Source organism: Apteryx rowi, unplaced genomic scaffold (assembly GCF_003343035.1).
Source record: "Apteryx rowi isolate R43461 unplaced genomic scaffold, aptRow1 scaffold_32, whole genome shotgun sequence".
NCBI classification, from domain to species: Eukaryota; Metazoa; Chordata; class Aves; order Apterygiformes; family Apterygidae; genus Apteryx; species Apteryx rowi.
In genome coordinates, this window is record NW_020449641.1 from 183460 (window position 1) to 209591 (window position 26132).

The window sequence follows — 26132 nt, forward strand, 5'->3', positions numbered from 1 at the left end:
GGGCGCGGCCGGGGCCTGCGGAGCTGCCGCCGGGGAGCGGCCGGGGCGCAGGGCGCCCGGCCGGGATGTGGGTCGCGCTGGCCCGGCCTCGCCGCAGGGAGCGTGTGAAGCACCGGAGGTTTTCGGGAGAAGCCGCTTGGTTAACTGCCCCTGTGCAAGATGGAGCTCTTGGCGTTCAGACTCTCTTGGGGCTGGGGACTGGCCGGACTCTAAGCAACTGTATTAAGTGCCCTGTAATGGTAAAAAGCCTCAGTTCTATCTTGGCCACACAAAAGAGTGGAGAACTGAGTCTATGTGCTGCTCTTCTGTGCTGGAGCATCCTTATCTAGTAACTGCAGAGCTCTTTTGCCTGAGGACCTCTGCGTGCAAGCACTGAAACTGATGGTGTATATATTGTAGGATATTCTGTCTTGTTTCCACCCCCCCCCCCCCCCAATTCTTGCCTATCCCTTGGCAGTTGGAAAGGGAGAAGGCTGGGGTTAGGAAGGGGATGCAGCATTAAAAAAAAAGGGGGGGGGATGAGGGAAATAGTTGTCTTCTAAGAGTACAAATACTAGCGTGTGTGTGGTTCCCTCCCTCTTTCTGCTTTGAGCAGGGGAGGAGACATCAAATCAGTTGATGCAACTATGTTATCAACTATACCATGCCAGTGGTATACCAAAAGGCTGGACTGTCACATACAGAATTGCAAGCAGTTTTGACTAGGCATAAGGGGGTTACTGGTCGGTCTGTCCTCTCAGGAGCCTGCCCTCTGTTATATAGAGAAGTGTAAGATCTTGGTGAAAATAGGTGCTTTCTCACTGGTAAGGTTTTGGGGTTTTTTCACTGCTTAGTAGTACCTGCTTACTAGTTTATATTCTCTTCCACCATGAAAATCAAAACTTCCTTGCTTCTCTCTTTTTCAAGGATCTTAAATTTCTGAAGCACACTGGTTGCTAATGCTGCCCAAAGCAGTAGTCAGGACAGTTGCTCTGACATCTGGCCAAACTGGAGTAGTGAGTACAGAAACTAGGAGCAGTAATTCATCTACAGGTCAGGAAGATGCATGTAGAAAATCCTGCAGGTCATCACCTGTCATTTAAAATTTCCAGTGACCTATGTATTCAGTGTTACTGTAGACCTACACTGTAATGGCATCTAGGATGTACTAAACATTGCCTCATCTCCCATGGTTATCAGTCTATACCTGAAGAATTGTCTAAGTAATCCTTTAACTTGAAGATGTCACTTAGTAAAACTGCTTGTGTGGACAGAAGCACTGAGAATAATCTTCTGAATAATCTTTAAGTTTCAGTGGAAAGCAATGTGGTCCACCTCTGTTGGGCTCGCCAGACATGACTACAGGATTTCCCACAGATACAGAAGACTATACATGTCTGGAATCTTTGCAATGTTTGGGGAAAATCATGGTGGTCCAGATCCTGAATTGAGTCCTGCTTGAGTAGCACTGATCTGTGCACTCCTGTCTTTGAAGTTAGAAACAATAGCCTTGGATACTTGAGAGGCTTCCCCTTTTTCATAAGTTTTCCTGTTCCTCTGAATCTCTTGGTAGCAAGGGGGGGGATGTTATGGAAGTTCATAGACAATGGGGAAACCACCACAGTGTACAGCGATAGGATGCTGCAATTCCAAAGTGAAGGGGTTGCTACATCTTTTTGCAATGAACCTGTACTAGTTGCTTGGGTGGCTGTGTAGTCTTGAACATAAAGATCTTCAGCTTAAAGTGGCTTAGAGATGCTGCTGCTGGGTGACCCGATAACTCGGAAAACATAAAAGATCCTCAGACTGCTTAAACAGACTGAGGACAGATGTCCTTAAAAGAAAGAAATGTGTTTGTAAAGGAAAGCAACTTAGTGTGAAGGACTGTTCAAGAGACATACTTCTACATCTTGCTAATAAAACGGGCTGTAGAAGTTCCTGGCTCTTTGTGGCACAGAGAGCAAGTTTGTTTGCTGTGAACCAGCTTCATGAGGTCAAGCTTGACTGGCTGGTACCATCTCCAGACTGCCAGATGTGGTCTTAAACTTGAATAAAAAGTCTCCCACAAAACTACTGGGAATGCAGCCATACTCTGAGGATACACAGTCACCTTTCAGGTGCAGCAAGTCAGTTCGTTCAGAGATTGTTCCCAGACAACTTCAGAAACAAAGAACTCCTTTTGCCAATGGCAACAACATTGATCATGTTGGGAGGTACTTAGGGACTTCTCAGCAAAGGAAGGTCTCCTAGTTTGCCCTGGAGAAGTTGTATGCAGGGGTGGGAGGTGGGTAGTCCCCCCATTTTGAGCTGAGGAAACTTGCTTCAAACTGAGCTTGGTCTGCCTCAGATTACTGTTGCCCCAGTTAATCAGGCTATCTCAGTTTTAAATTTCTTTTCCTGCTGCATTCTGCAACTTTAAAGGTCTTCCAGTTTCATCTCTGCTAAGACCAGAATTGACTTGTGCTGATTGAGATGAAACTGCCTTCGTCTTAGGGCAGGAAACGTAGGCTTTTCTTGTTTTAAACTGCTGCTTGTTGTATGCAAGGGTTCTTCCCCATAGATAAATTGCATTTTTCTGTGGCTAATGAAGCAGACTGAGGATGGATGGATTTTCTTCTACCTGAATCAGTTAACTAATGGAAGATTAGTCTCTCACTTCCCGGTGTCTGCTGGGATGTGTAATGCCATGTCTCTTACTATGACTAGATGAAGTGCTTTTGCTGCCCTGCCTCATAACTTTCCTGACTTCCCAATCAAGTACTTCCAATACTTCAATATTTCCCAGTTTAATAGGCAACCTTTACAGTGGGTAGGTAATGGGGGTGGCAGAGGTGCCATATGTATGACTAATTTTTTTTTCTGAGGTTCTGGCTGCTTTGCCTGTTTAAGTTCTTTGCCCTCATGGCAAAGAAGGCCAACAGCCTCCTGGGCTGCAATGAGGAAGAGTTGCCAGCAGGCCAAGGTAAGTGATCCTTCCCTCTGCTGAGCACTGGTAAGGCCATACCTGGACTGCTGGCTCCACTTCTGTGCTCTCTTGTACAAGAACTGCTTGGACGTGCTGGAGTAAGTCCAGCAAAAGGCCACAAAGATGATTAAGGGATTGGAGCATGAGGAGAGGCTGAAGGAGTTGGGACTGTTTAGCCTGGAGAAGAGGAGGCTTGGAGAGGGGAATCTTATCAATCTTATAAATATGTGATGGGAGGAGGTAAAGACGACAGGGTCAGACTCTTCTCAGTGGTGCTCAGTAAAGGGACAAGAGGCAATGGGCACAAACTGCAACACAGGAAATCGCATTTGAACATAAGAAAACACTTCTTCACTGTGAGGGTGGTTGCACACTGGAACAGGTTGCCCAGTGAGGTTGTGGCATCTCCATCTTTGGAGATATTTAAAACCTGACTTGACATGGTCCTGGACAACCTGATCTAGCAGACTCTGCTTGAGCAGGGTTGGACCAGATGATCTTCAGAGGTCCCTTCCAACCTAAACTAATCTGTTATTCTGTAGTTACACAAATGCAAACTTTCTATTACATTGTCCTCAAAGCTCAACTTTCTAGAATAATCAGACTCCTATAACATACATATCTTTGTTTTGCTCTTTGGCCTGAAGTTCATCCCTGTCTTGTATGCTTCTGCTCCCATCTTTGTAGCTTCCTTTTAGAATCTACAGACTGTTTTGTGGCTTCTGTCTCCTAGTGACTTCCATTTTAGTGCCTTAGCTCTGTTTCACTAAACTTTACGTACAGCAATTCTTAGTCTGATGCTATGTGTCTTCCAGTAAGTTACTTTTATGTTCTTGGCCTTACGTTAGTCTTGCACAGGAGTATATTAAAAAAAAAAATCTGTTTTCACTGACTCTTGCAGTTATTAAATAGTGTGACCCAATATCCATTTCTCCTGAGCAGAGACCAGTGCTGCTGGTTAGATGTGAGTGTACAAACTGCTTCATTTAATTCACAAAGACTGTGTAGTCTTGGAGAAATCCCACTGCTTATTAAACATGTTGGGAAGGTTTCACAGCTCCTTTGTTTGACTTTCCTTATCTGATTTGAGTCCTGAAGCTAAGCCTGAGGAATTCTTTGTGCTCTGTGGCTTGGTATGGCCAATGACTTGTCTGCAGCTTTCAGTGAGGGCACTTAACTGTGGTGAGCTAGCAACTGCAAGAGGCTGCTCTCAAGTCCCAGTTGCCACAACTTACTGCACTGTTGCGTTTCTCTTAAGTGTGCATGGGGGTGGGGGGGTGTTGGTTTTTTGCTTCTCTGCCATGGGCCTGTGCTGTTCTTGCTCCCAGTATTTCATGACAACAAGAAGCAGATGAGTGTCTCTTGTTCAATCTCTGGTCTTGCTGCATTGCAAAAAGCACTGCATATAAAGCCAAAATTCTCCTTGGTTTCCACAGAACTGGGAGAAGATTAGTGGAATTCATCCCACCCATCTTGCAGGCAGGCTTAAACAGAGCCTTGAACTGCTACTATTCCAGCCCAGTCTGCAACTCTCTTGTATCTGTTGAGGTGGTTCTAGATTCACTTTATCACTAAATCTGAGATGCTTGTGCTTTCTGGCTTGCTTGGAACAAGCATGAAGACCCCCAACATGTATGTAGGAGCCTTCTGTATTGAATCTGTTTGTTCACTTTAAGCAGAACAGATAGTTTTCGATATGAAATATTTGATTGTCTTGAAACCTATTTAAAACATGAACACTACAGTAAAGCCTTGAAACTTCTGTAGTCTTGTAAAGTAATTGAAATAGATAGAACATAGCTTAAAATGTTACCACCAAACTAAAGGAAATGATTGGTTAGCCATATGAATCCAGATCTCATAGAGGTGCTAAAAGTGCTAAAACTGTCACAACTTCTCACGGAAGCTGTTGCAGATGCAGAAAAACTTTTTTTGGTTCTCTTAAGGGGCTAGCTCTTCCAATACACTTTTTAGCTTTAAAGAGGGAATAAACTTTCTTTGCCTCTTTCTTTACGCCTCTCCTCCAACTGATGTTAATGTAAAAAAAAAAAAGTGGATAGCTAGAATGCACTCTTTTTCTCTCTCTTGATATAGAAAGCTCTTAATTGGAGAGCATGAACTTAAAAGGTTTGTGTCTGTGTAACTGATAGGAATTTCACTTCCCTCAAACTACATGCACCTTTTAACATAACCTTTCTAGCACAACTGTTCAGTTTCAGCTTTAAAAACATTTGGAAGTTATGCCCAAATGGCATATCTCATTATGCCATGTAAAACTATGTAAATGCATTCAGAACTGCGGTCTGGAAGTTAGGACTTAGAAGTGGAGAGAGTCAGGTCAGTTTGCTATTTTTAGATAATGATTTTCCTAAAATTAGGGTGACGCCTTTAAATTCAAGGCACTGTTTACATAACTGTAATTTTAAATTCAATGAAAATGTAAATTCTTCTGTTTGTGCATTGTGAATAACTTTATGCTTCTATAGCAAACTTAACATGTATAGATGTCTAGATTCTTCATTTTAACACTGCATTTGCATGCATTGAAACACTTCTAACAAAATAGTGCTGAACTGTCTTATATAAAAGAATTATCCTCTAAACTGAAGTACAAATGCAAACAAGATGAGAATATGCAGTCAAATGGATTGCTTGCTTGCTTCAAATAGTTCCATGTCCTAATACTGAAAGAAGACAGCCCATTAGAGGTGATTATCTTAGACAGAAGTAGACAAGGTCATTAATAACTCTCCTCCCCTTTCCTCAACCTCAAGGAGAATACAGCATTTCTCTTGCTTTTCGAGCTTAAGAGTGGCTGGCAGCTATCTACAGCAGTGAACAGGAGGGGGTGAGAATGAACAAGACATGATTCTGTTAAGGGCCAAGGGAACAGAGTGTGCAATGACTATCTGTTCTTACAAGTGCTTGTAGATCTGTGGATGCAAGAAAGGCTGAAGTGCCTTAAGCAATATTTGCTCTTGGTGATCTCTTAAGAGCGTTTGGAAGTGCTGTGGCAATGGCAGCTTTGTTACAGGGTAGCTAGGTTTGTGGGTGTGACAAGAGATTAAGGGGTCATCTTAAAGAGGTGCTCTTGTGCTGAGCTGAGCAAAAATCATGAGGAAAGCTGATGATTTTATATCTATATATACATATAGATATTTAATATAGATGCAGATGCTGCTTTGTTACAGATAAGTGCTGTTTTTCTTCATAGAACTGCTTCTGTTCTAGGCTGATCTGATCTTACAGTTGCTTTAAGAGGATTATTTTAAATTACTAGGAGGCCTTTGTGCACGTGTGTGCGCTTTGCCTAAGCTTAGTCTTTCTGTCTGTGCATGGTGGATTGTCAGTCTAGCATTAGACCTTGTGCATGCTGGCTGCGTGTATGTGGCAGGGGGTAGCAGGAATGGGCTTGAACCTGAAGGCCTGGATACTTCCCCTGGCAACAGAGAACTTGTCTGTGCCATTTAGTATCCTTATGCCGAGGGCCCAGGATTGGGACCTGATTTGCTGTTGTTTATGTAACCTCCTTGAAGAACTGAAAACCAGGCTATGTATCTGCCTACACGGCTTGGATCCTTTAACTGAAAAAATTTTGAGATGTGGTGTTGGCTCCTACTGACCAGATCCAGTTAGGATGGGAGCCAGCACTAGTGCTCTGCATCCCAGCTTCCTTGAACTTGTGCATTACGTCATTTGTAGGTAAACTTGGGCACTTGACTTGTCTCCCAGGGCTCTGCTTATAGGCTGAGTAACATAACCACTGGAGAACAAAATTTGATGAAGAAAGAAGTAATCCTGGATTTCTGGCGTGCTTGCTTGTGTTCAGAGTATAAAGTCTATTGAGACAACAGGTCAGCATGGTATTTGGCCCAAAGTATGAGCCCTGTTTAGGAGAGAGGCAAGTTTATGCAGTTGAGCTGACTTGGGAAGTCTAGATGCAATGATAGCCTACTGTGTGGTAGTGTTAAAGAACATTAAAAAACATACCTGTCCCTAGACCCTGGAAGCTATTTTGTTTTTTCTTTTTTAATTCTAACATATTTTATCATCATTGGTCTCACTGATATTGATCTAGCAACAACAAAAAAATCCGCAAAGCATTGTTTTTAGTGTCAGACATTCTAATGGCCAAACTGCATTTCTCACTTGTCTGTCTGCAAGGATCCTGCCTTGGTGCCCTAATGGTAACAACATGTGTAACATCCAGCACAGGTTATGTCTAGCTAGCTGTTGTGTTTCAGAGAGAACTCCCAGCTATGTAAGCCCTCTATCTGAACTTTCCTTTTTGAAAAACAAAAGCAAGTCCTGTGGATGTGACGTGTGCGCTGTGTCCTGTCCTTCCTCTTTACAGAACCTCATATGTACTATACTTTCTGTACTTTCATCTTGCTGACTAATGGTTAATTGTATCTGTACACACAGCTCATGCTTGTCCATACACTCAACACTTCTGTGATTTTTCTGACCCAGAACTCTGCTGCAAGATGGGAGAACCATCTGGAGTCTGACGCTGAATTGGAGCATAAGCTAGGGTATCATCAGAGGAAAAGGGATAGACTGGAGAGTAGATGACAGAGTATTGGTTCTGGAATTAAAAAAAAATTAGTACCTGAAACTAGGAGAGCAAAGTTCAGCCTGGTTTAGAAATGATGATTTAAAATATTCTGATGCTTAAGTGTAGTATGACAGTACTAGCCTCCTGCTTAAATGACCCCTTAAAAATTTTCTAACTCATTGAAAATATTGTGGCAACACAAATACCAAATGAGGCCCCATAAAAAGGCAGCTTAAACTACCCTTCTTGCAATTAGTTGTGTCAGTCTTAAACATGACTTCCCTGTTTAGTTTGGCATCTAGCATGGAAAAAGTCTGTTTCTAATAATTAAGCTTGATCTTCTGGGGACGGATCTATGGCCTGTAGACTAGAACAGAAATTGATGTAGGTTTGTGGGGAAAATGGGCAGGAAACAATATTCCCAAGATCTAGCTGTCAGTTTTGAATGGACTTAATACTGCCTGTCTTAAATATTGATTTTTAGGTGGGTCCAAGATGTTATAGCTCAACTTTAATGCTGAATCCCTGTTTCATAGCTTGTTAATGTGTAACTGGACAGTCTGCATTCTGTTGATGTTGAGCTTTGGACTGGATCCTTGACTGCCTTCGCTAGCATGGCGAAAACCAATTTTCATCACCCTGTCAACCTTCAGCTCAGTCTGTCGTGTGTAATGGGATGTCCTGCTCGCGATATTGTCTGAAACACGCTTAGTAGGGAGGTGATACAGCAACATGTGAGTAATGGTGAGCTAGTTCTTTGCATAATGCCTTTTGTGGCTCTCATACCTCTCTGCAGGTAAGGAGGTATTTATAATGTTTCAAGATGAAGTGATATGGAATCACTAGAAAATTCTTACAGCATTTATATACAAGTTTCCAGATAGGGTTCCAAATATGAGCAGAAGTGAGCTGCTGTAAAATTAGGGGTGGGAGGAGAACCCTTTTTAGGCTGCAAGTGAAGCCTCATTAGAAGCAGGAAAAGACCTTTCCTTTTACACAAAAAGGGTAAAGTGATGCCCCTGGAGAGCTTATACTTCTGTTACCTTCTTTGCATTTTATGAGAATTAAAAAAAAGAAAAAAAGCCAAACTCACCACTGAAATGTGTGATTTTTTTTCTGTCTTTGTTTTCACTGTTCTGAGATGATAAATGCAGAATAAATTGTTTTATTTTCATTTTAAAGTAAAACAGGAGTGTGAGCTGTGTTTGACAGCTGCACTCTCTTTCAGAGCAGCCTTTCATAATGGTTTTAATACTGCTTTAAAAAAAAATCTTCCTCTATGATACTGCATTTACCAAGGGGGCAGAACTTCACCACGCTTAGGCGGAGTCTTTGCAGGGTCTCTCTATACTGTTACTAGACTGTTGGGCAGCATGACTGAAGAGGGAAGAGGTCAGTGGTGCAACACTGTTTAAATGTAAATCTTCCTTCCCCCCCTCCCCCACAAAATAGGGGAAGCCTCGAGGTTTTGTCAAGTTGTCTTCCTTCCCCAGCTGCCTTCAGAAAACTCCAGTTTTGTCTGCTGTGGAAGGTTTGCTAGCTTTTTATATTAAGTTAAGCATTAATTTAACAGTGTGAGAGGCTAACAAGGCCTTTCTACCACCAGGCAGCACGCAGCCTTGTGGCGCTTGGTCCCCCAGTGCTAACAGCCGCAAACTTCTAAGCTTGCAAAAGCTGATGTTTGTACTTCAACTTTGAAGGCTGCCTCTCCCCCCCCTTTTTTTTTATCTGAACAGAATGAGTTGGTTTTTTTTCCTCCTCATCCCTTAATATAAATGTCTAGTAAGGTTTTTGGGTAAATTTGGTTTTTATGGTAGTATCTGGTGGGTGATTTCCTTTATTGAAGGGGACAAAGAAGAACTTGGGGAAAATTATAAAAGGTCGCTCTGTGGCTTTTGTTCTCTGTGGTGTTCCTTCTGTGGACTAGTTGTCAGAAGGCCAGATCTGTCACTAAAAACTGCTTTTTTTTTTAAAAAAAAAAAAAGGCATTACTTCCTCCCTGTCATTGTGATGGCCTACCACCCTGCTTCTTCGAGCAGCATGGCTGTCTGGGTGTTTCCATTCCTAAGCAAATAGCAGTAGATGGGCCATATTTGAAAAACAGCAAGGGACTTTTGACCAGCACCTGCTGTGGGTTTTGTTTCTTCCTGGTGGCTGTGTTCAGCCAACACAGGTGGAGATCCTGCAGCTTGGGAGCATCCCAGATAAGTGCATTCCTCCTTAAATTGAGGCTGTGACAGTTATTAAATTGAAAGGACAAGATACGGAGCTAGACACACCTTTGAATAGTACAGATTTCCTTGTAGCTATTTCTTACTTCCTTTTAATCTATGTATTTAAACTTATAGTAATTTCATTAGCGAAAGAAAACAGTTTAATGTGCAGTGGGTATTAATGTGTGCCTGTAACAGGTGTGACAGAAAGCTTACAATACTAGAAACCTAATCTTTGTGACATTGCTTAGCTTGGGGTAGTACTTTAAATGTAGAAATGGGACCTGTGCAACAACCCTGAGATCTGAAGAAGGAGTGACAGTGGGGAAAGCAACTATCAAAACAGTTCCCAAGGAATACTCTAATCCCACTCTTGCTTCTAAGTAATCGGGCACTGGCCCTTCAACCAAAACAAGCTATGGAAGTGTCAGTTTCTTTACAAAACCAGATCTGGTTATATTATTTTAAGTCACTAGGTGCGTTTAATTGGTTGCAATTAGACTCAGTGACTCATGTAAGGTGCATGATTATAAGCAAAACAGAATCTTGCTGCACCTCACTGCAGTGATCTGGCTTCCTTCCCCTCTGCACATAAAAAAAAGATCCACTTTATTTTCACACATGCAGTCATCACTAACTTGGTTGTAATATGGTCTGCTTACAACTTGGCTCAGACTTCATTTTAAGGCTAAGATACCTTTTCCTGAAAGCTGTACATTACTTCTGGTTACTCAACACCTGAAATGGCAATTCAGGTATTTCATGTAGCTTTATTTCCTTTCTGTTTTTTATTTTTAAGAGAAAGACAGACCTGTATACATATGCTTTTGTCCACCTGCTAAAATGAAACAAATTTTCCAGATTAATCACTGGAAATAAACAACTGATGTTAGAGCTGCTGTTTATCAGAAACAGTGGTTCCTGGGGATCATGGTGTCTGTGAATCTAAATAAATGGAGCCTTTTTTTTCTCTTAATGAAGAGATCAGGGATGTTTAAATGCTAGTGCTGTGATAATGGTTTTGATATTTAAGCTCTGTCAGCCCACGCTAGAGGGGGTAACATTAACAGCCACAGTTAATGCACTCTGCTCTTCTGCTGCACACTTCTGCCTCACTACATGGGAGTTGAAAGAAATGTGTATGGATTGGGCATGCCTTTAAAAACTGGCACTATAAACTGGGCTTGCATAAATGCAGATTGCTGTTCAGTATAGCATTAGAGCTCATCACTGTCTGCCAAAACAAATGTGATGGGTTGTGCAACAGGTAACATTAAAACCTTTGTTGCTGTGTCTTAGAGCTCTGACTTGCCTGCACAGAAGTTAAGTACTTAGCACCTCTCAGAAAGGAGGGGTCTAGGGGTTTGTAGCCTCTAGTCTTGTCACTGTTGGATTCTGAAACTTCAGAAACTTACCCTTACCATGCAGTGCAAGGAACTGGCTTTTGCTACCCAAGCTAATGCACACAAAGCACAGGATTTCATGTTAGTACTTGTGTACTTAATGGAAGATTCCTTCACTAAATGACTTATATTTTGGAAGCTTTCATTCTGGAAAATGCAGTCCTCCCTTCTAGCTGGTTTGTGATTTGGAAAGAGTCTCCTTATAGCACCTTAAGGTCATTGAAAATTGCAGTCTAAATGTGGATTGGTATGGAAAGGGGTGTCCTGCTCCTCTGCTGCTCTCTGTGCAGTAGCTGTTTAAGGGAACTGATCCTGCTGGAAGTAAAATGGAATGTTTATGTAGGAATAAGAGAAGAAGGCACGTCTGTCTCTTTTGGCAGATGTCTCCATTTAGGTTAGCTTATAGCAGCTAACCTTGCTGCTACATTTTAGGGGAAACTGAAGAAATCTTCCTTTGCACCCAATGGTTACAGCAAGTACAAAGCATCTGTAGGAACTAAACCTTTGCTGGCAATCACCTGTTTCCTAGCAATGTTAAGTGCTTCTAACCTGTTTGTTCTCCCACCCCTGAAGGAGTTGAAATGCTTCACTCAATTGCTTTGCTATGCTTTGAATTTCTTTGCAAATCAACATTTCAGAGATTACCCAACACCTATAAACGTTTTGCATCAATGAGAAGCCAGTGGTCACAATTTTCAGTCTGTCACTTTCCACAGGTTGCTATAATTTGCTTTTCATCTAATGCTCCCCTGCAGGAGTATTTAGTTGTTAACTAATACAAAGGGGGGGAAATCCTGATAAATAATTCTGTGTTTTGTTGGCTTGTTTGATATGCTGACTTAACAAGACTAGATTTCCTTTGGTCATCTGGTGCAAGCAGTACATAAATCAATACTGCTGGAGATGGAGGAATTTCCTAGGAGTTAACTGTTCAAATTGCACGGAAACCAAATGTTGCAAAAAGCTTTAAATACTACTAAACAAACAAAACCTGCAAAAGTGGCCAAACCCTGTGTTTTCTGAACCTTGTAGCTCCTGTTTAAATAGATTTTTGGAAGCTTCAAGAAAATCCAACCCACTCTTCTCACGATTGTCTCGTCATTATGCTAGGCTTGACAGATCTGACTCAACTCAAATCTAGACAGGGACAGTCTTAGTCCCTCCAGGTTTTTAACTGCAGTGTATGGCTTCTGTCACTTTTGCGGTTGAACACAGTGAACACATTCCCTGTGCTGTGGAAGTCCATGTGGCAGCTGAAGTTTTTCAGCAGGATGGAGCATCTTGGTGAGATGCCTTCTAACCTGGATGTCCCATTCAACTATTAAACAAGCCAACCTGGAATAGCCTATTTGACGGGGCTCTCCTGCCTAGAGACCAAGAGCCTGCCCCAGGGCTTTCAGGCTTTCCTCAGTAACACTTAGCCTGGAAGTAGCCTTAGGTAAGATTGAAAGTTTTAGAAACCACAAGTGCAGCACCTGGTTCTGCAACAGCAATGCTTGAGTCCTGATGGTTACATTCTTTATACAGCTTGACCTGAATTAATAGCTCGCTAATGCTCATCTGTTTCAGCAGTGAGCCAAAAGGTTGTTTCTTGGGGATGGGTAGGGAAAGGGACTAGGAGGAGCGAGTTGAATTTGGTTTGTTGAGCAACTAGATAAGCTCTAGAGCTGATCCAAGCTAGAGGAGGTCTGCGTGGTGAGGATGAGAAGGTAGGGTTGGGGGAAGAGTGCAAGGCCTTCCCTGACTGGCAACAGTGAGCTTTTGACTGAGCTCAGCCATCACAGGGACCTGCATCCTTAAATGACCTGGCTGTTCTCTGGCAAAACCAAAGGCAAAGCAGAGACGGAGATCACCATGCTCTTTAGACAGATGACTTCTGTCTGCAACTTGATAATGTCTCAGGTGTTCCCTCTTGTAGATCTTCTGAATCTTCTTTATCTGTTTTAGAGCAGCTAATTTCAGGAATATCTGAGTTTGTCAGGGGGTGCTTCTGCTTCCAAAAAGTCTTTCTGTTGTGTGCTGCTAACAGAATGTGGGCATTAAAGCAGGCATTTGGATGAAAAGACAATCACTGTAGCAAGGAAAAATCCTAATAGAAGAGAGTTGATTCTGTCTGTATTTCACTAAGCAGGGAGATATTTGTTACTCATTCTTTAAATAGTTTCTTGAACCTTCTGTAAGAGCAAGAACCTTTAACCTTTAAAAATACAAGAGTTGTTGATGTGAAATGGACTGTTGCTGTAAGATGATGGTAGAAAAATGGTTCTTCTTTAAAATAGTGCTTCCTGGAATATCCTGCATTGCCTGGGAAAGCTTCTTGTGATCTAAACTTATCTTCCGTCCTATGGGGAAGGAGGGAAAAATAACTATATGTGATGATCAAATAGCCTTTGTTCTAAAACAGATGTGTGTGTGGGAGAAGGAGTTGGATCTATTATAGATGAATTGAAGCCCAGCCTGTGTATTGTACCGCATGCCAAACTTCATAGCAGGGTGGATGGGTCCTTGCTGGGCAGTCTTATCTAGTCTCTCTCAGGGTGCAGGGAAAATCTTTTACATTGGGGTGTCTGTTGCGAGTCTTCTGACTCCCTGTGGTCTCTCCTGTGGGTCTCTGGTGTTTCATATCTGAGGTGTGTCTGTGTTTCTCTGGGGCCTCTCTTGTCTCAGTCTCTCCTCACTGGACCTTCCAAAACTGTTCTACTTCTCTGCTGAAATTAATTCTCCAATATTGAGTTCTGTGGACACTTCAAGTAGCTCTATAAGGATCTGCTTTACACAGTGGTCACTTCAAGAACTATAAAGGAGGCTTTCTGTTGCATAACAGCTCCTCCTCTTTCATCCCAGAATATATACAGAATACAAAATACAGAATTGTAAACAGTTCTACATTCAGATGACAAACAGTCATGCTTGTGGTAATACTGCAAGGTTAAATAAACAAATAAATCCCTCTTGGGAAACTTGGATTGCTGCAGGGTGGAAAAAAGCTTGCACTACTTCAGCTGAGGGGAGACTATACAGAGCTGTGACTTTTAGATCCCTTACCTGAAAAGGGAAGGCAGCTACAGTAACAGCATGATTGCTTGGTTCTCCCATCTCCTCTCAGCTCTGAGAGTACATCTAAAAGTTTTCAAGCTACAAGTAGGAAAATGTGCACCAAGAGGCAAAACACCTTAATTACGGTGAGAAAAATTACTGTCAAGCATGGTTTTAACTTCATGTCTCTTCCTCTTGCTAGGAAGAACACTTTTTTTTTTTTTTCTTTTTTCCCTTGGAATTAAGCAAATCACTTGGTAGTGAATGGTTCATATGGTGACTCAACCTTGCTGGGCCCTTTCTTTTATGGGGAGGAGAGCAGGACCAAGTCCAAAGGATGACTGTTGTTGCAAATGGGCCATAAAGTTATGACAACAAGAGAATCTAGGGCACTAGCACCTTCAATGAGAGGATGTTTCTAGGCTTTTTTTATGAGGGAGGCAGGGGTTAAGCCTCCTTAAATTTCATCAGTACTGTTCACCTATAACTGCATTTAAAACTTATCTGAGGGGCATGTTTTTGAGGTGGATTCTAAACAAATTTTGTCAACTAAAGGCTGATATAACCCTCCGCCATAATGGCTGCTGCCTGAACTACATCTGGGGAATGAAAGATTGGACTGTCTCAGCCTTTAGTCAGCTGATCTTATGGCTTGCTCTTCCTTCAAGGAAAATTTCCTTCAAGGCTTTCTTTTCAGCATCTCTGACTGTTCTGGAGGGGGTGCTAGGGAGCAGGAAACTTAGCCACTGCTCATCTTCTCCCCTTCCTTTGCCCTTCTCTTCCCTCCTTCTTCCCCCCCCCCCCTTAAAGCTGTCTGTATGGAGATTCCTCCCCTGCCCCTCCCCCCCCAGGTCCATGGGAACTTTTAGTATTCTGTAGTGACAACAACTGTCATGGTTAGCCTCAATGCTAGTCTTCAATAACCTCTGTCACTCTATATTTGTATTATCACGGCTATCTCAGTGCTTCCTTCTACCAGAAGACTAGGGTAATTGCAGACTGTTGCCAAAACTTGTTATCCAAGTACAATCTAAAGAGGTTTTCCTTGGTGACAAGGATTCCTGTGCTTACTGAGGTAAATTTGCTTCAAGTGGCTAAATAGATTGCATCATGCTTCCTTTACTCTTAAAAGCAGTTGACTGACTTTTCTGAGATTGAGGGTTGGGGGCAAGCTGGCTACTTAAGCTGAGGCTGCTCCTTTTTTCTCACATCTGCTGAGACGGGATGTTGCCAAAGGCCTTGCAGTGCAACCCTTCCTTTCTTTACTTTCCATGTCACCTGCTATGTGTGTCAATAAGTTCAGGTGCACTTTGTAAACTTTGGGTAAGACAGTGCTGCAGTGTTTGTGTGAACTGGCCAAGTTCATGCAGAGTTTTGGAAAGGAGCACAAAATAAGCGTGTAGGACAGGGACAGCAAAACTTGTCACCACTTTTAAGAAGTAGTAGGTATGTTCAGACTGACTCCTCCAAAAGGAGCTATCAAATATCTGGGTTTCTGTAACACTCCAGCTTCTTGTCTGTGTTTCTGCTCTTCAGCTGACACAAGAGTAAGCCCTGCAATAGCACTCTATTGTAAAGTTGCTGAGTTTTTAACTCAGTTGAGGTGCATTGTTTAACTTTATGTTTCCAAAATAAAAAGGGTTTAAACTGATACTATAAAGTGCTGATTTGCTTTTATTCCCCAAACTGCCCATACAGCTTTTCTGTTATGCACTGCAATCGGCAAGCCTTAGCCGCAACAATTCGTGGTGTCTGTTTTTGAGCAGCGTGCCCCCTCCCTGCATTAGATACTAAACCAGAAAATGGCACCAAGTTTTCTTCGTCTAGTTGGTTGCTTTCTCCTATTGCTGTCTAGTCACAAGACCTCAAATGGGTAAAACAGTCTCTCAAAATGCTTGTTTTGCATGTAGCTATTAATGTAATAGTGACAGCTCGCGCTCTCTTGCTTTCGGAGGCTGTGTTTGTGTGCAGTGGTGCTTAGCTAATGGAGTGTCATCCCTCATGGTAGTAACCCTGAATTTCTTGCTTGATGGAGAGCTCGCCCTGTTTGTTCTCTGGCTGTATGGGATGCATAGGTAGCTGCTCCTTTGGGCTAAGTTGCCTTTGTTTCAGCTCTCCTATCTACTAAACCCTGACTAGAACTGAATTTTACAAGCTGTTGGGCAAGAAGGTGGAACTTGGGTGTTACCTTGTGTTTTAGATGATCTTTCTGGCTCAAACTAGGACCTAGCTGGTAGCAGAGGGGTGCCTAAGTGAAATTGGCTCCTGCAGTCGGCAGCCCTGGCTGCGTAGCTGGCATGTAACAGGCCTCTTAGGGACTTGTAAACCAAGCTCGGGCTGCCCGCACCATCTGGAAAAAAGCACAGGCCTGAAGCTACTACGTGGGGCGTTTGATAACAGCGGAGCAGTGTTCTTAACGGCGCTTTTCGGTGTGACGGGAGCTGGGGGAGGCCGAAGCGCTGCGGCCGGGGCAGGGTCTCCTCGGGCGCGGCCGGCGCCTTCCCGCCCTTCCCCTCAGGGCGTCCGCGCGGCGGTGGTGGGCGGGGCCGCCCTGCCTGAGGAGCCGGGAGGGGGGGTGGGGGTGGCGGTGCCCCTCGGCCGGGCCCCAGCGAGGGCAGCCCTGCTTGCCGGGAGCTTGGCCGGGGGAGCGGGGGGCTTCATCTGTTGGTTAACCACAGGGGGTTTCTTAAGAAGTAGCTTTGTGTCCGAAGGGAAGCTAAGTTCCCCTTTGCTAGCCTCTGTCAACTTGTTTTGCGCCACTGGCCATGTCTAATTACTCGCTGCCAGCTTTTTTGGGGGTGTAGGTGGGTGGGGAGTACCCGAACGGTCAACTCTGCTCCCTGACAAAAATGTGAAACCAGCTGGGTTAATGGCACTTGCTAAAAACTCTTCTTCCCCCTTGCCCTTCTCGAAACTGGCAGGTGTTCATTGCCGTGAAGGAAAGGAGTGGGTGAGATCTCCGGCTGGAAGTGTTTGCGCCAAGATGCCACAGAGGAAGAAAACCCTTCCGCGAGTCTCGTTCTTCAGAACTGCCTGCATGCTTTCACTCCGAGGAGGACGTTTTTGAGGAAGATGACTTGTCAAAACTGTCAGCACAGCCGACTTTACAAGGGTACCGAATGAAGGACGACATGCCTTACAATGGACACTTATCGTGAAGGGGTGGCTTTGTGCTCTGAAACTAAAACACGAACACTGTAAACACTGATCCTGAGCAGGAATTGGGATTATAGGAACTGCCTCAGAATGTTTGTTAGTCCCAGGAGAGTCAGAAAATGCCAGTTTTTGCAGATATTTGCCACTTGTTTCGTACTGTGCCTCATGATTTTTTGGGGACCATTTGATAATCACATTGTGAGCCATATGAAGTCCTATTCCTACAGATACCTCATAAATAGCTACAACTTTGTGAACAACAGCCTGTCTATCAACAGGGATAACTTGGACAGAGTAGCAAGCTACCAGTACTTGATCAACCACAAAGAGAAGTGTCAGCAGCAGGACGTCCTTCTCCTGTTGTTTGTGAAGACTTCTCCTGAAAACCGTCATCGGAGGGATGCGATTCGACAAACTTGGGGTAATGAGAAGTACGTTCGTTCTCAACTTAATGCCAACATTAAAACTGTTTTTGCTTTGGGACGACCAGCGGATCATCTGCAGCAAGCACAATTGCAAAGAAAACTTCAGCTGGAAGACCAGAAATACAGTGACTTGATTCAGCAAGACTTCTTAGATACTTTTCACAATCTTACTCTTAAATTACTCTTACAGTTTAGCTGGGTGAATGCCTACTGTCCTCATGCCAAGTTCATTATGTCTGCAGATGATGACATATTTATCCATATGCCAAATCTTGTTGCTTATCTCCAAAGTCTAGCACAGATGGGCGTTCAAGATCTCTGGATTGGCCGTGTCCATCGTGGATCCCCTCCCGTAAGAGACAAGACTAGCAAATACTATGTGCCATATGAAATGTATCAGTGGCCCTCTTATCCTGACTACACAGCTGGAGCTGCATATGTAATATCAAATGATGTAGCAGCTAAAGTATATGAGGCTTCGCAGACTCTTAATACAAGTCTTTATATAGACGATGTTTTCATGGGTCTCTGTGCCAATAAAATGGGAATTGTACCACAATACCATGTATTTTTTTCTGGGGAAGGAAAGGCTCCGTATCATCCCTGCATTTATAACAAAATGATGACATCTCATGGACATGTAGACGATCTTCACCAGCTCTGGAAGCAGGCTACAGATCCCAAAGTTAAAAGGTTTTCCTCTGGGTTTTTTGGTAGAATATATTGCAAAATAGTTAATATTGTGCTTCTCTGTAAATTATATTACGAGGACACGTATCCTTGTTCAGCTGCATTTTCTTAATACTTGAATATCTGCATTGAAGATCCACTGAGCCAAAACAGAGCAACAACTCTTTAGCTGTTTATTCAAAATACATGTAAACATGGAAAGAGGTAAAACTAAAATGTGAATAGGTTTTTGGGGGGAGGGTTAGGGAGGGTGGTCCCAAGTTCTGTTGAAAAACCCTTATTGGAATAGCTCTCTATTGTACTGCGACTTTATATTGTGGCCTGTTCTTAGAGCCTTCAAGGGATACACGTCTGGATTAGATGATCATTAAATGAACTAAAAATGGATTTGACTTCTAGACTTTGAAATTAGTGAAAATGCCAGTTACTTTGAATTTGTCAGTCTTGTGGTGTTTTTTTTAAGTGTGAGCTAAGCTACATTTTTAAAAAATCTGTCTCAAAATGTAGAGCTTTCAAAACAAGAAATATAACTTCTGACACAAAGAATGGGACTATTACATCAGTTCAAGCCAGCATAGATCAGTTAAAAATATTTTCTGTGTAGTATTTAGAAATGTTGAATAACTCTGGATCTGTGTAATCCACAAACAGTGCTAGAAGTGAGGACCTGCAACGATCCCATTTCTTGGAATTCCCTAAGCCTTTGCGATGGGGAATGGTGTTTAAGTGCCCTCTGACTTGGTTCTTCTAAGTAAGTATGAACTCTATTTAGATCAGGAGTGAACTTGAAAGGATCAAAATCTAGTATTACCTATGTAAGTGGTTTTGCTAATCTTTCTCTGCCTTCTGAAAACTGAAGCAGTATATTTAAACACTCCAATCTGATTAGCAAATAAACTACTCTCACTGAATTAGCTTTTCTTTAACAATGCTTCTGCTTTCCCACATTCATGGTTCTAAAGGTGAAAGCCAAGCAAAAGTCTGTAACTGACTTTCCTGAGAAAGGAATAGCTACTTATAGCTACTTGGAAGCTGTAAATGAACTTAAAGAGCAAAATTTCGTGCCTGAATTAACAGGATATTTTATGCACAAAGTTTGACTTCACAATGAAGGGATAGGGAGATGGTGACCCACAAACTCGATACACAAATCAAAACCACTAGCATTTTTCCTGAAGTTTTTAAGCACAAGATTATCTTTACAATCTCAAAGTAGTTTGTATCCAGAAACCCCCCTATCTTGAATAGACTTCAGTGTTAAGATTACCTCTAAGATGAACAAAATGCTCATGTGTTGTAAGTTGGGATAAAACTAGGCGATACTCAAACGCTAGCCATTACTAGGTCTGCTGTGGTGCCATGCAAGTCTTGTAAAAACAAGGTTCTGGGAGGGCTCTGCAGTCTTTCCTTGTATATCTCTCTAACAGTGTCTTCACAGGCTCTCAGGACAGGTATTTCAGTTGCTAATTGCCAAACCTGTGGTAGCTCTTCTTGGAGTGGATACACAGACCACACAAGGTGCAGTCAGATATTGCTTGTGAAGAGATTTGACTCAGGAGTGAGTTCCAGGGTAGACTGTGGCAGAAAACTACTTCTGAAAGCTTGAATGAGTCCAGTTTAGCAGCACAGCAGTGACGAGCCAAAAGCTTGGAAACTAACAACCAGCTGTTGCAGTTCTTGGATCTGTTGGGGCAGTGTACAAAAACTACAGGAGCAATGCTGCTTGCTTTCTAAAATGTCTAACATCTGTCTTTTCTGCCCAAAGTTTCTTGCTGTTACTGCTGTGTGAGAGCAGTGAAGTGCCTAATCTGTCCTCTAACTTTACTTTAGAAACAGCTAAAGATAACATGCTGGTTTTAAGCTGTAAGTAGTAAACTTTGTTTAAATAATTGCTACTACTCTTCAAGTTGTGCTAGGGTTGTAATGGTATGAACGGCTAATGTTAGCTTAAACAAACCCGGGAGTGAACTCACTGCCTATTCTCCAGGCTGTCATTTCAGATGGATGCTAGGTAGCCACTAGAATTAACTGAAATATGTGACTTTCTGTAAGTGTTTTTTGAGAAGGAAAAGAGTAAGCATCCAACATCCCAAAACCCAAATGTTGGGTATATGAAGAGCCCACAGATTGCTTGCCATCAGTGTCAAAATGATTGAAGAATGCAAGTTATTCCAAAGAATATTTAAAATATTCACAGAAAAACAAATTCAACTAAGGTTTTTGCCTAAGCAGATTGATTACAGTATTGACATGTTGAAAAAACTAGAGCTATAATCTGTCAGCTATATAGAGAAACAAATATACAGAGAAGATAGATAGTATTCAGCATTGAAGGAAAGTCTCCTTATCAGGTCTCTGACCTGTTGTGACCCAAGTTAAATCAATAAGCTATATAGCAAGACTGCACTACATAAAAAATATATCCTGTTCACTGTAGGGAAAGAAAGTTTTCATATGCAGTATATATCTAAAGTGTACTACTAAGACTACAATCCTTCCAGCACAAGTATGCATTGGGACTTTTGGTTTTGACTTGTACAAGCAAAGCTAAAGTAAGCGCTTAAATTTCTGTAGGATGATTACCTAGCTAACATCTAAAACACTGCTTAAAGGTAGCTTGCTGTTATATGAAAGTCACTTTTGACCATTGAAATACTTTGTTTTACAGCTAGTTTGAGGTTTTTTGTTCATTTGGATTGTTTCCGCATCTTAAAAGGGCCTTGATGTTTGTAGTGTGCATTTGATTTTGCTGCAGTGAAAAAGGAAAGGGCTAGTGAATTCAAAGAAAAGCATGAAGGCACTCCTTTCAAAGAATGGAGAAGCTAGAGAACTTCTTACTTTTAGGTTATAAACACTGATGTAAGATTTGTTCACCTTTTTCTGGAACCTGTTTTTTTAACAAGAATTATGGTTGGTGCTCCAATGCAGGGCTGTCAGGTTTTACTTCTACAAATAAAACTTATCAGCCTGAATGGTCACTCCTCATTAACGGTTTTGATGTTGTTGCACAGCATGTTTAATTCTAAAATTGTTTTTACCTGTTTGGTTTGCATCGGTTTCCCTTTGATATTACTAATTTTTATACAAAAGTATTCAATATTTATTCTTAAACTTTGCTCTGTACCACAAAAGACAAATGTTTTGTAAAAATTTTTTGAATAAATGGACTTTTTTTATTTACCAGCTTTTTGGGTCTTTTTTAAAATCTGTTGTTGCATTTTGTAGCTGACAGTTGCAGCTCTGCTGCTTTTTTTAAAAAAAAATTTTAAACCCTTTATGATAGGGCTTGAAATCTTCCTTTGTGTGTTATCTTGAACCAAACCTTTCCTGGAACAAAAGGCAAAATAGGTGCTTCCGAAAAAGGAGACGGAACAACAAAAAATTCTTTACCCAGCTTCCAGTCCAAGGTTGTAGGAAAAACTGCTAAATACTAGAAGCTTAACCTGTTGTTAATGTTAAACTTCCAAATTCATATACTCCATTTAGATACGCATGTTTTAGGGGGGGAAAAGGTTGCCTATCTAAATAAATTCTATTTCAAATCAAACTTGGCCCACTTCAAAAACTAGCTGATAGCTTGGAGGCCAGTAATAATATACATTTATTGCAGTGTTATTTTTCATAGGGTATAAGAGAGAACACCTACAAGACTATAATGAATTCATAGTAAATTACATTTTTGTATGTCTCAGATCTATGTCTAGCATAGTGCATCAACTAGTGTTTTTTAGAAACTTACTTTTTGCAACTTCAGTTTATACCTGTGTGAACTAGTGGCATAACTTGAGTATAAATTCATTATCTAAGTTATACTGAAGAAGAAAACAAAGAAAATGGAGTCAGCTAGGGTTGCACAGTTTGGGGTGGGGGGGAGCACGTGTGGTTTTGTTTGAGGTTTTTTTGTTTTTTTGTTTTTTTTGTTGCTCCTTGCATAGAAGGCAGTGCAGTTCAACTAAGGTTCAACTAAGACTGGATTTGCTTGGTACTTTTTTTTAAATAATACTAAATGGCTTAATGTATTCTAAAACACTAAATGCCTAATTAAGTATCTCTCAAAACTTTCTGGAAGGGGAAACAGCAAAATTATCACTTGCATTTCAAAAGCTGAAGCTTCTCAGAAGCATATAGTCAAATATGCATTTCCTGAACACAAGATTATCTTTGCTACTTCTTGGTGAACTTCATGTGCAAGGCTTATTCTAACAAATTTTGTAATGACATTTCTCACATCATGTTACTAATGCTTCTAACACCAAAAAAGGTGGTGGGGGGGCACAAAAAAAATAAGGTAAATCTTGCTTCCTTTACTAACTGTACTGCATAAATGCACGGTTATAAGCATTTCAATGACTTGATTGTATGTATCAATCTTAGAGTGGACTTCAAAGAAATGGTTGAGCATGTGCTGTAAGTGTAGGTGTTGCATCCTAAGACAAACAGAAAAGGGTTCTGGCTCGTGTGTGTTCTTACCTCCTCCTCGTTGACAGGTTCTCATCACTTTCACTCATCACCAGGACTCTGCTAGATCCCCCTTGACTAGCTTCATGCATCACTTCAATCTGAATGAAAAGCACACATTAAAAGTAAAAAGGCTTAATTGCTGATGCCCTTATTAATTGTTGATTCTTTTAAAAGAATAAAAATAGATCCTAAACAGTCACATAAGTCACCAGACAAGTTAAACAAAATAACTGACCCTTAGATGTGCAAGCTGCAACTGAAGAATAACTTTGGTCTCTACTTTTCTATTTTCTCACTCACTACTGGCCTGGGAGGCATTCTTGAGTCCTTGCAAAATTTTTCTTACCTCTTTCCATCATAAGGTGATAAATTCACCTTCTGTGTAGATAATTACAGCCATAATGCTCTGTTCCTTAGACTGTGAAGTACTATTTTATCTTTCTGCCTCTACTTCTGCCTGAAGCCAGCCCAAAGAATTTCTTCAGACTTTCAAAGTTCTATGTACAGTGCAGTATGGTGAATTCTTGTGCCTCCCAGAAATGTCTTACTCTGTACTGGTGATAATGTTACATAGGACACAGCACACACTTGAATGCTGAGCATCATACACATGTGCAAGGGCTGTCTCCAGGCTGATGCAGACTGAGGCTTTGTACATAGTATTTTGATAAACATTAACTTACTTCCTTCTCCATTTTGCAGTTATATCATTTCAAGTGTGCTCCAGGCAAGTCTTAAGTAGGCTTTTCCTCCTTTAGTCTATAGCTTTAGAAGCCAAGTACTACTTGGGCATACTCAAAGGCAATCTCTTCAAATTCACTGAAACAACTCAGGTGCTGAATTTGCAGTTACTCTAAGTTTCTGAGCTCTTTCATTTTTTAAGGGCTGATTCTGAAAAAAATCAGTGGCCTGCCTGATCATGTTTCATGCAGCTAAATTATTTTGCTACTCAGTGATGATGGAATCCATTAATGAGCTATCCTCACCTGAACTGTTATCAGAACAAATAAAACACAAGCAAATGTTCTGTAGCCACAACGGAAGGGAAGGAGGGGAGAATAATTTGTGTTGCAGTTTAGAAAGTAGATCTGAAAATGAATGAATGAATATTTTCATAAAGCCTGTACCATATTGTTGTATATACCTAATCACTTGGGAGGACTGTAACTGGTTACCTGTGTTACTGATGAGAGTAAGACCAGTTCCAAAGTCAAACTTTCCTGTGGGTTTAGACAAAGGTGAGACCAGCCATATGTTTCTAATAACAACTAGATTTTGTTCTGTGCTTATTGCTAAAGCTGTAGGCTGTTTTGGTCATTAAAAAAAAAAAAAAAAAACACTTCCATTTTTGCTTTTCAGCTTTAGGGAAATAAAGGTCAAATATATGAGCAAGTAAAGGGTACAGTTAGCAAAAGGGTTAGGTTGAGGTAGCTTGCACTTTTGTTCTAAATGCTTATATCAAAAGGTAAAATTAAATTAGAATCGTGCCAGATAGAGATTTGATGCATTTCTTCCTTTCAGTGCTTCAGAGTAACACTCTCCCCCCTCCCAACACCCCCATCCACCCCAGAAAAAAAACAAACAACCCCCCAAAACAACGAGTTCTGATATAAATGTGGAATATTTGTGCTAACAGGATTAAACTGTTTTAAAATATTTAGGCCAAACTAGTACAGCAATGTGTGGCTGTTTGTGGTTAAACCACAGAGTAGGTAAGAAGTGATAATGTAGGTGTTGTTTTGTGAACTACCCATTAATAATCAGAAAATCTAAAATGCTTATTTTGGGATTAACTTTATTAATAATGGATTAAACTGGAAAACATCCACAGAATTTTTATTATAAAAGGTGATCTCTGTATTGGATATGTTCTCACGTGAAGATGAGAAACCAGGAGAGGGTTTCTGTGGTCTTTCCATGTGCCCATATGCTTTCTTACCTGGAAGAGATTTCTGGGAGGAGTATATATTAAAAAGCCAAGGTGTATTATTGGGTAGAGAAAATAGGAAAGGTTTGGGATGCATACAAACCCAAATGAAGGTGAGAAGAGAGAAGACATTACTTCCAGGAGATTTATAGATTAGGCTAAATTCAAGCAAATTATTTTTTCCTTCCTTTGGTAAATATGCAGTATCTCCAAGTCAGGCAGCTCCAGAGTGGGACAGAGAATCAAACAAATTCTGTACTGTGCAGTGCAGAGGGCTGCATTCGGTCAGCCAGCAAAAGCGGCTTTTTGAGCCCTTAGCTCTGGCAGTGAGCAGGGAATAAACAATGCCGTCTGGGGCTGTCTGTAGGAACACCTAAAATACAGCCGAACAGTGAATATTCAGGAATCTGTAGTTCAAATAAAACAAAAGGAAAGGATTTGGTACGCTGATCATCCTAGGCTGTGCTTCAGATATTTAAAGAATAGACTTAAAAGCGCAATCACCTTTAAAATGACTTCTGACATAGTTCAGTAGTTAACAACTGCAACTGTGGGGGCTAGCGTGTCATCTCCGTTCCCAGGCATAGAATCTATTTTAGCTTGGGGTATTTCCTTTCCCCAGAGAGGTACTGACAAAGCCTGCTCCCTCCCTCCACCTCTGCCCCAAAATGCTGAACAACGGCAAACAGGCCAGCTGCACCTGGAGCTACGCTTTTCCGAGGGGCTGCAGCCAAGCGAAGATTGTACCTCTCTCCCACACTACCCAACTTCTTTTGCTACTCTTTTCTGAATATCGGTTATTCATATTACTTTCTCCAGCCCTGCTGGGGCCCTTTCTTGTTCTTTTCTTTCTCAAAATATACCTTCAATAGCACTTTCCACTGTTCTAATAATATGCTGCTCTAAAAAGCTAACAATGCGAATGGTAAGGCAAGAGTAAGGGAAGACAGGATAAAAGTGTATCAAAGGGATGTTGTTATTTAAAAGGTTGTGAGTGGCACTGCATATGTTCTGATTTTTGCCTTATTTTTGGTAAACTTGAAACTAAAGTCAATGTTGGCAAAGTTATGAAACACATCTATAGCACAGAAATATTCCTGCTGCCTCTTTGCAAAAGTATATTTACATGGTCTGAAAACAAACATTTTAAATAAGAAGTACAAATGAGGTGTTACCTGAATTTGACAGAAAAAACCATGTGGTCTCTGTCTGCAAGTGGCTATTTCAGCTAGCTTGGGCATGTGAAAGGTTTCAGGATGCAGCTGCACTTCGTCTTAGTTGCGAGAATTACAAATGAATGAAGTCCTGAATCGTTCAGT

General features: G+C 41.5%; 2 protein-coding genes across 3 annotated transcripts in view; one reads left to right on the forward strand and one right to left on the reverse strand.

Annotated features, from left to right (window-relative positions):
• B3GNT5 (UDP-GlcNAc:betaGal beta-1,3-N-acetylglucosaminyltransferase 5) overlaps positions 1 to 21583 on the forward strand; it is a 23180-nt gene extending 1597 nt beyond the window's left edge. For both annotated transcript variants that reach the window (XM_026070973.1, XM_026070974.1), the window contains exon 2: positions 17076 to 21583. In XM_026070973.1, coding sequence (XP_025926758.1) covers positions 17401 to 18537 — 1137 coding nt within the window. In that variant the 5' untranslated portion in view covers positions 17076 to 17400 and the 3' untranslated portion in view covers positions 18538 to 21583. The remainder of the gene's footprint in view (positions 1 to 17075) is intronic.
• LOC112968547 (guanine nucleotide exchange factor DBS-like) overlaps positions 1 to 26132 on the reverse strand; it is a 164861-nt gene that overhangs the window by 68800 nt on the left and 69929 nt on the right. The window contains exon 15 of the mRNA XM_026070972.1: positions 22896 to 22984. Within this exon, the coding sequence (XP_025926757.1) occupies positions 22896 to 22984 (89 nt within the window). The remainder of the gene's footprint in view (positions 1 to 22895; positions 22985 to 26132) is intronic.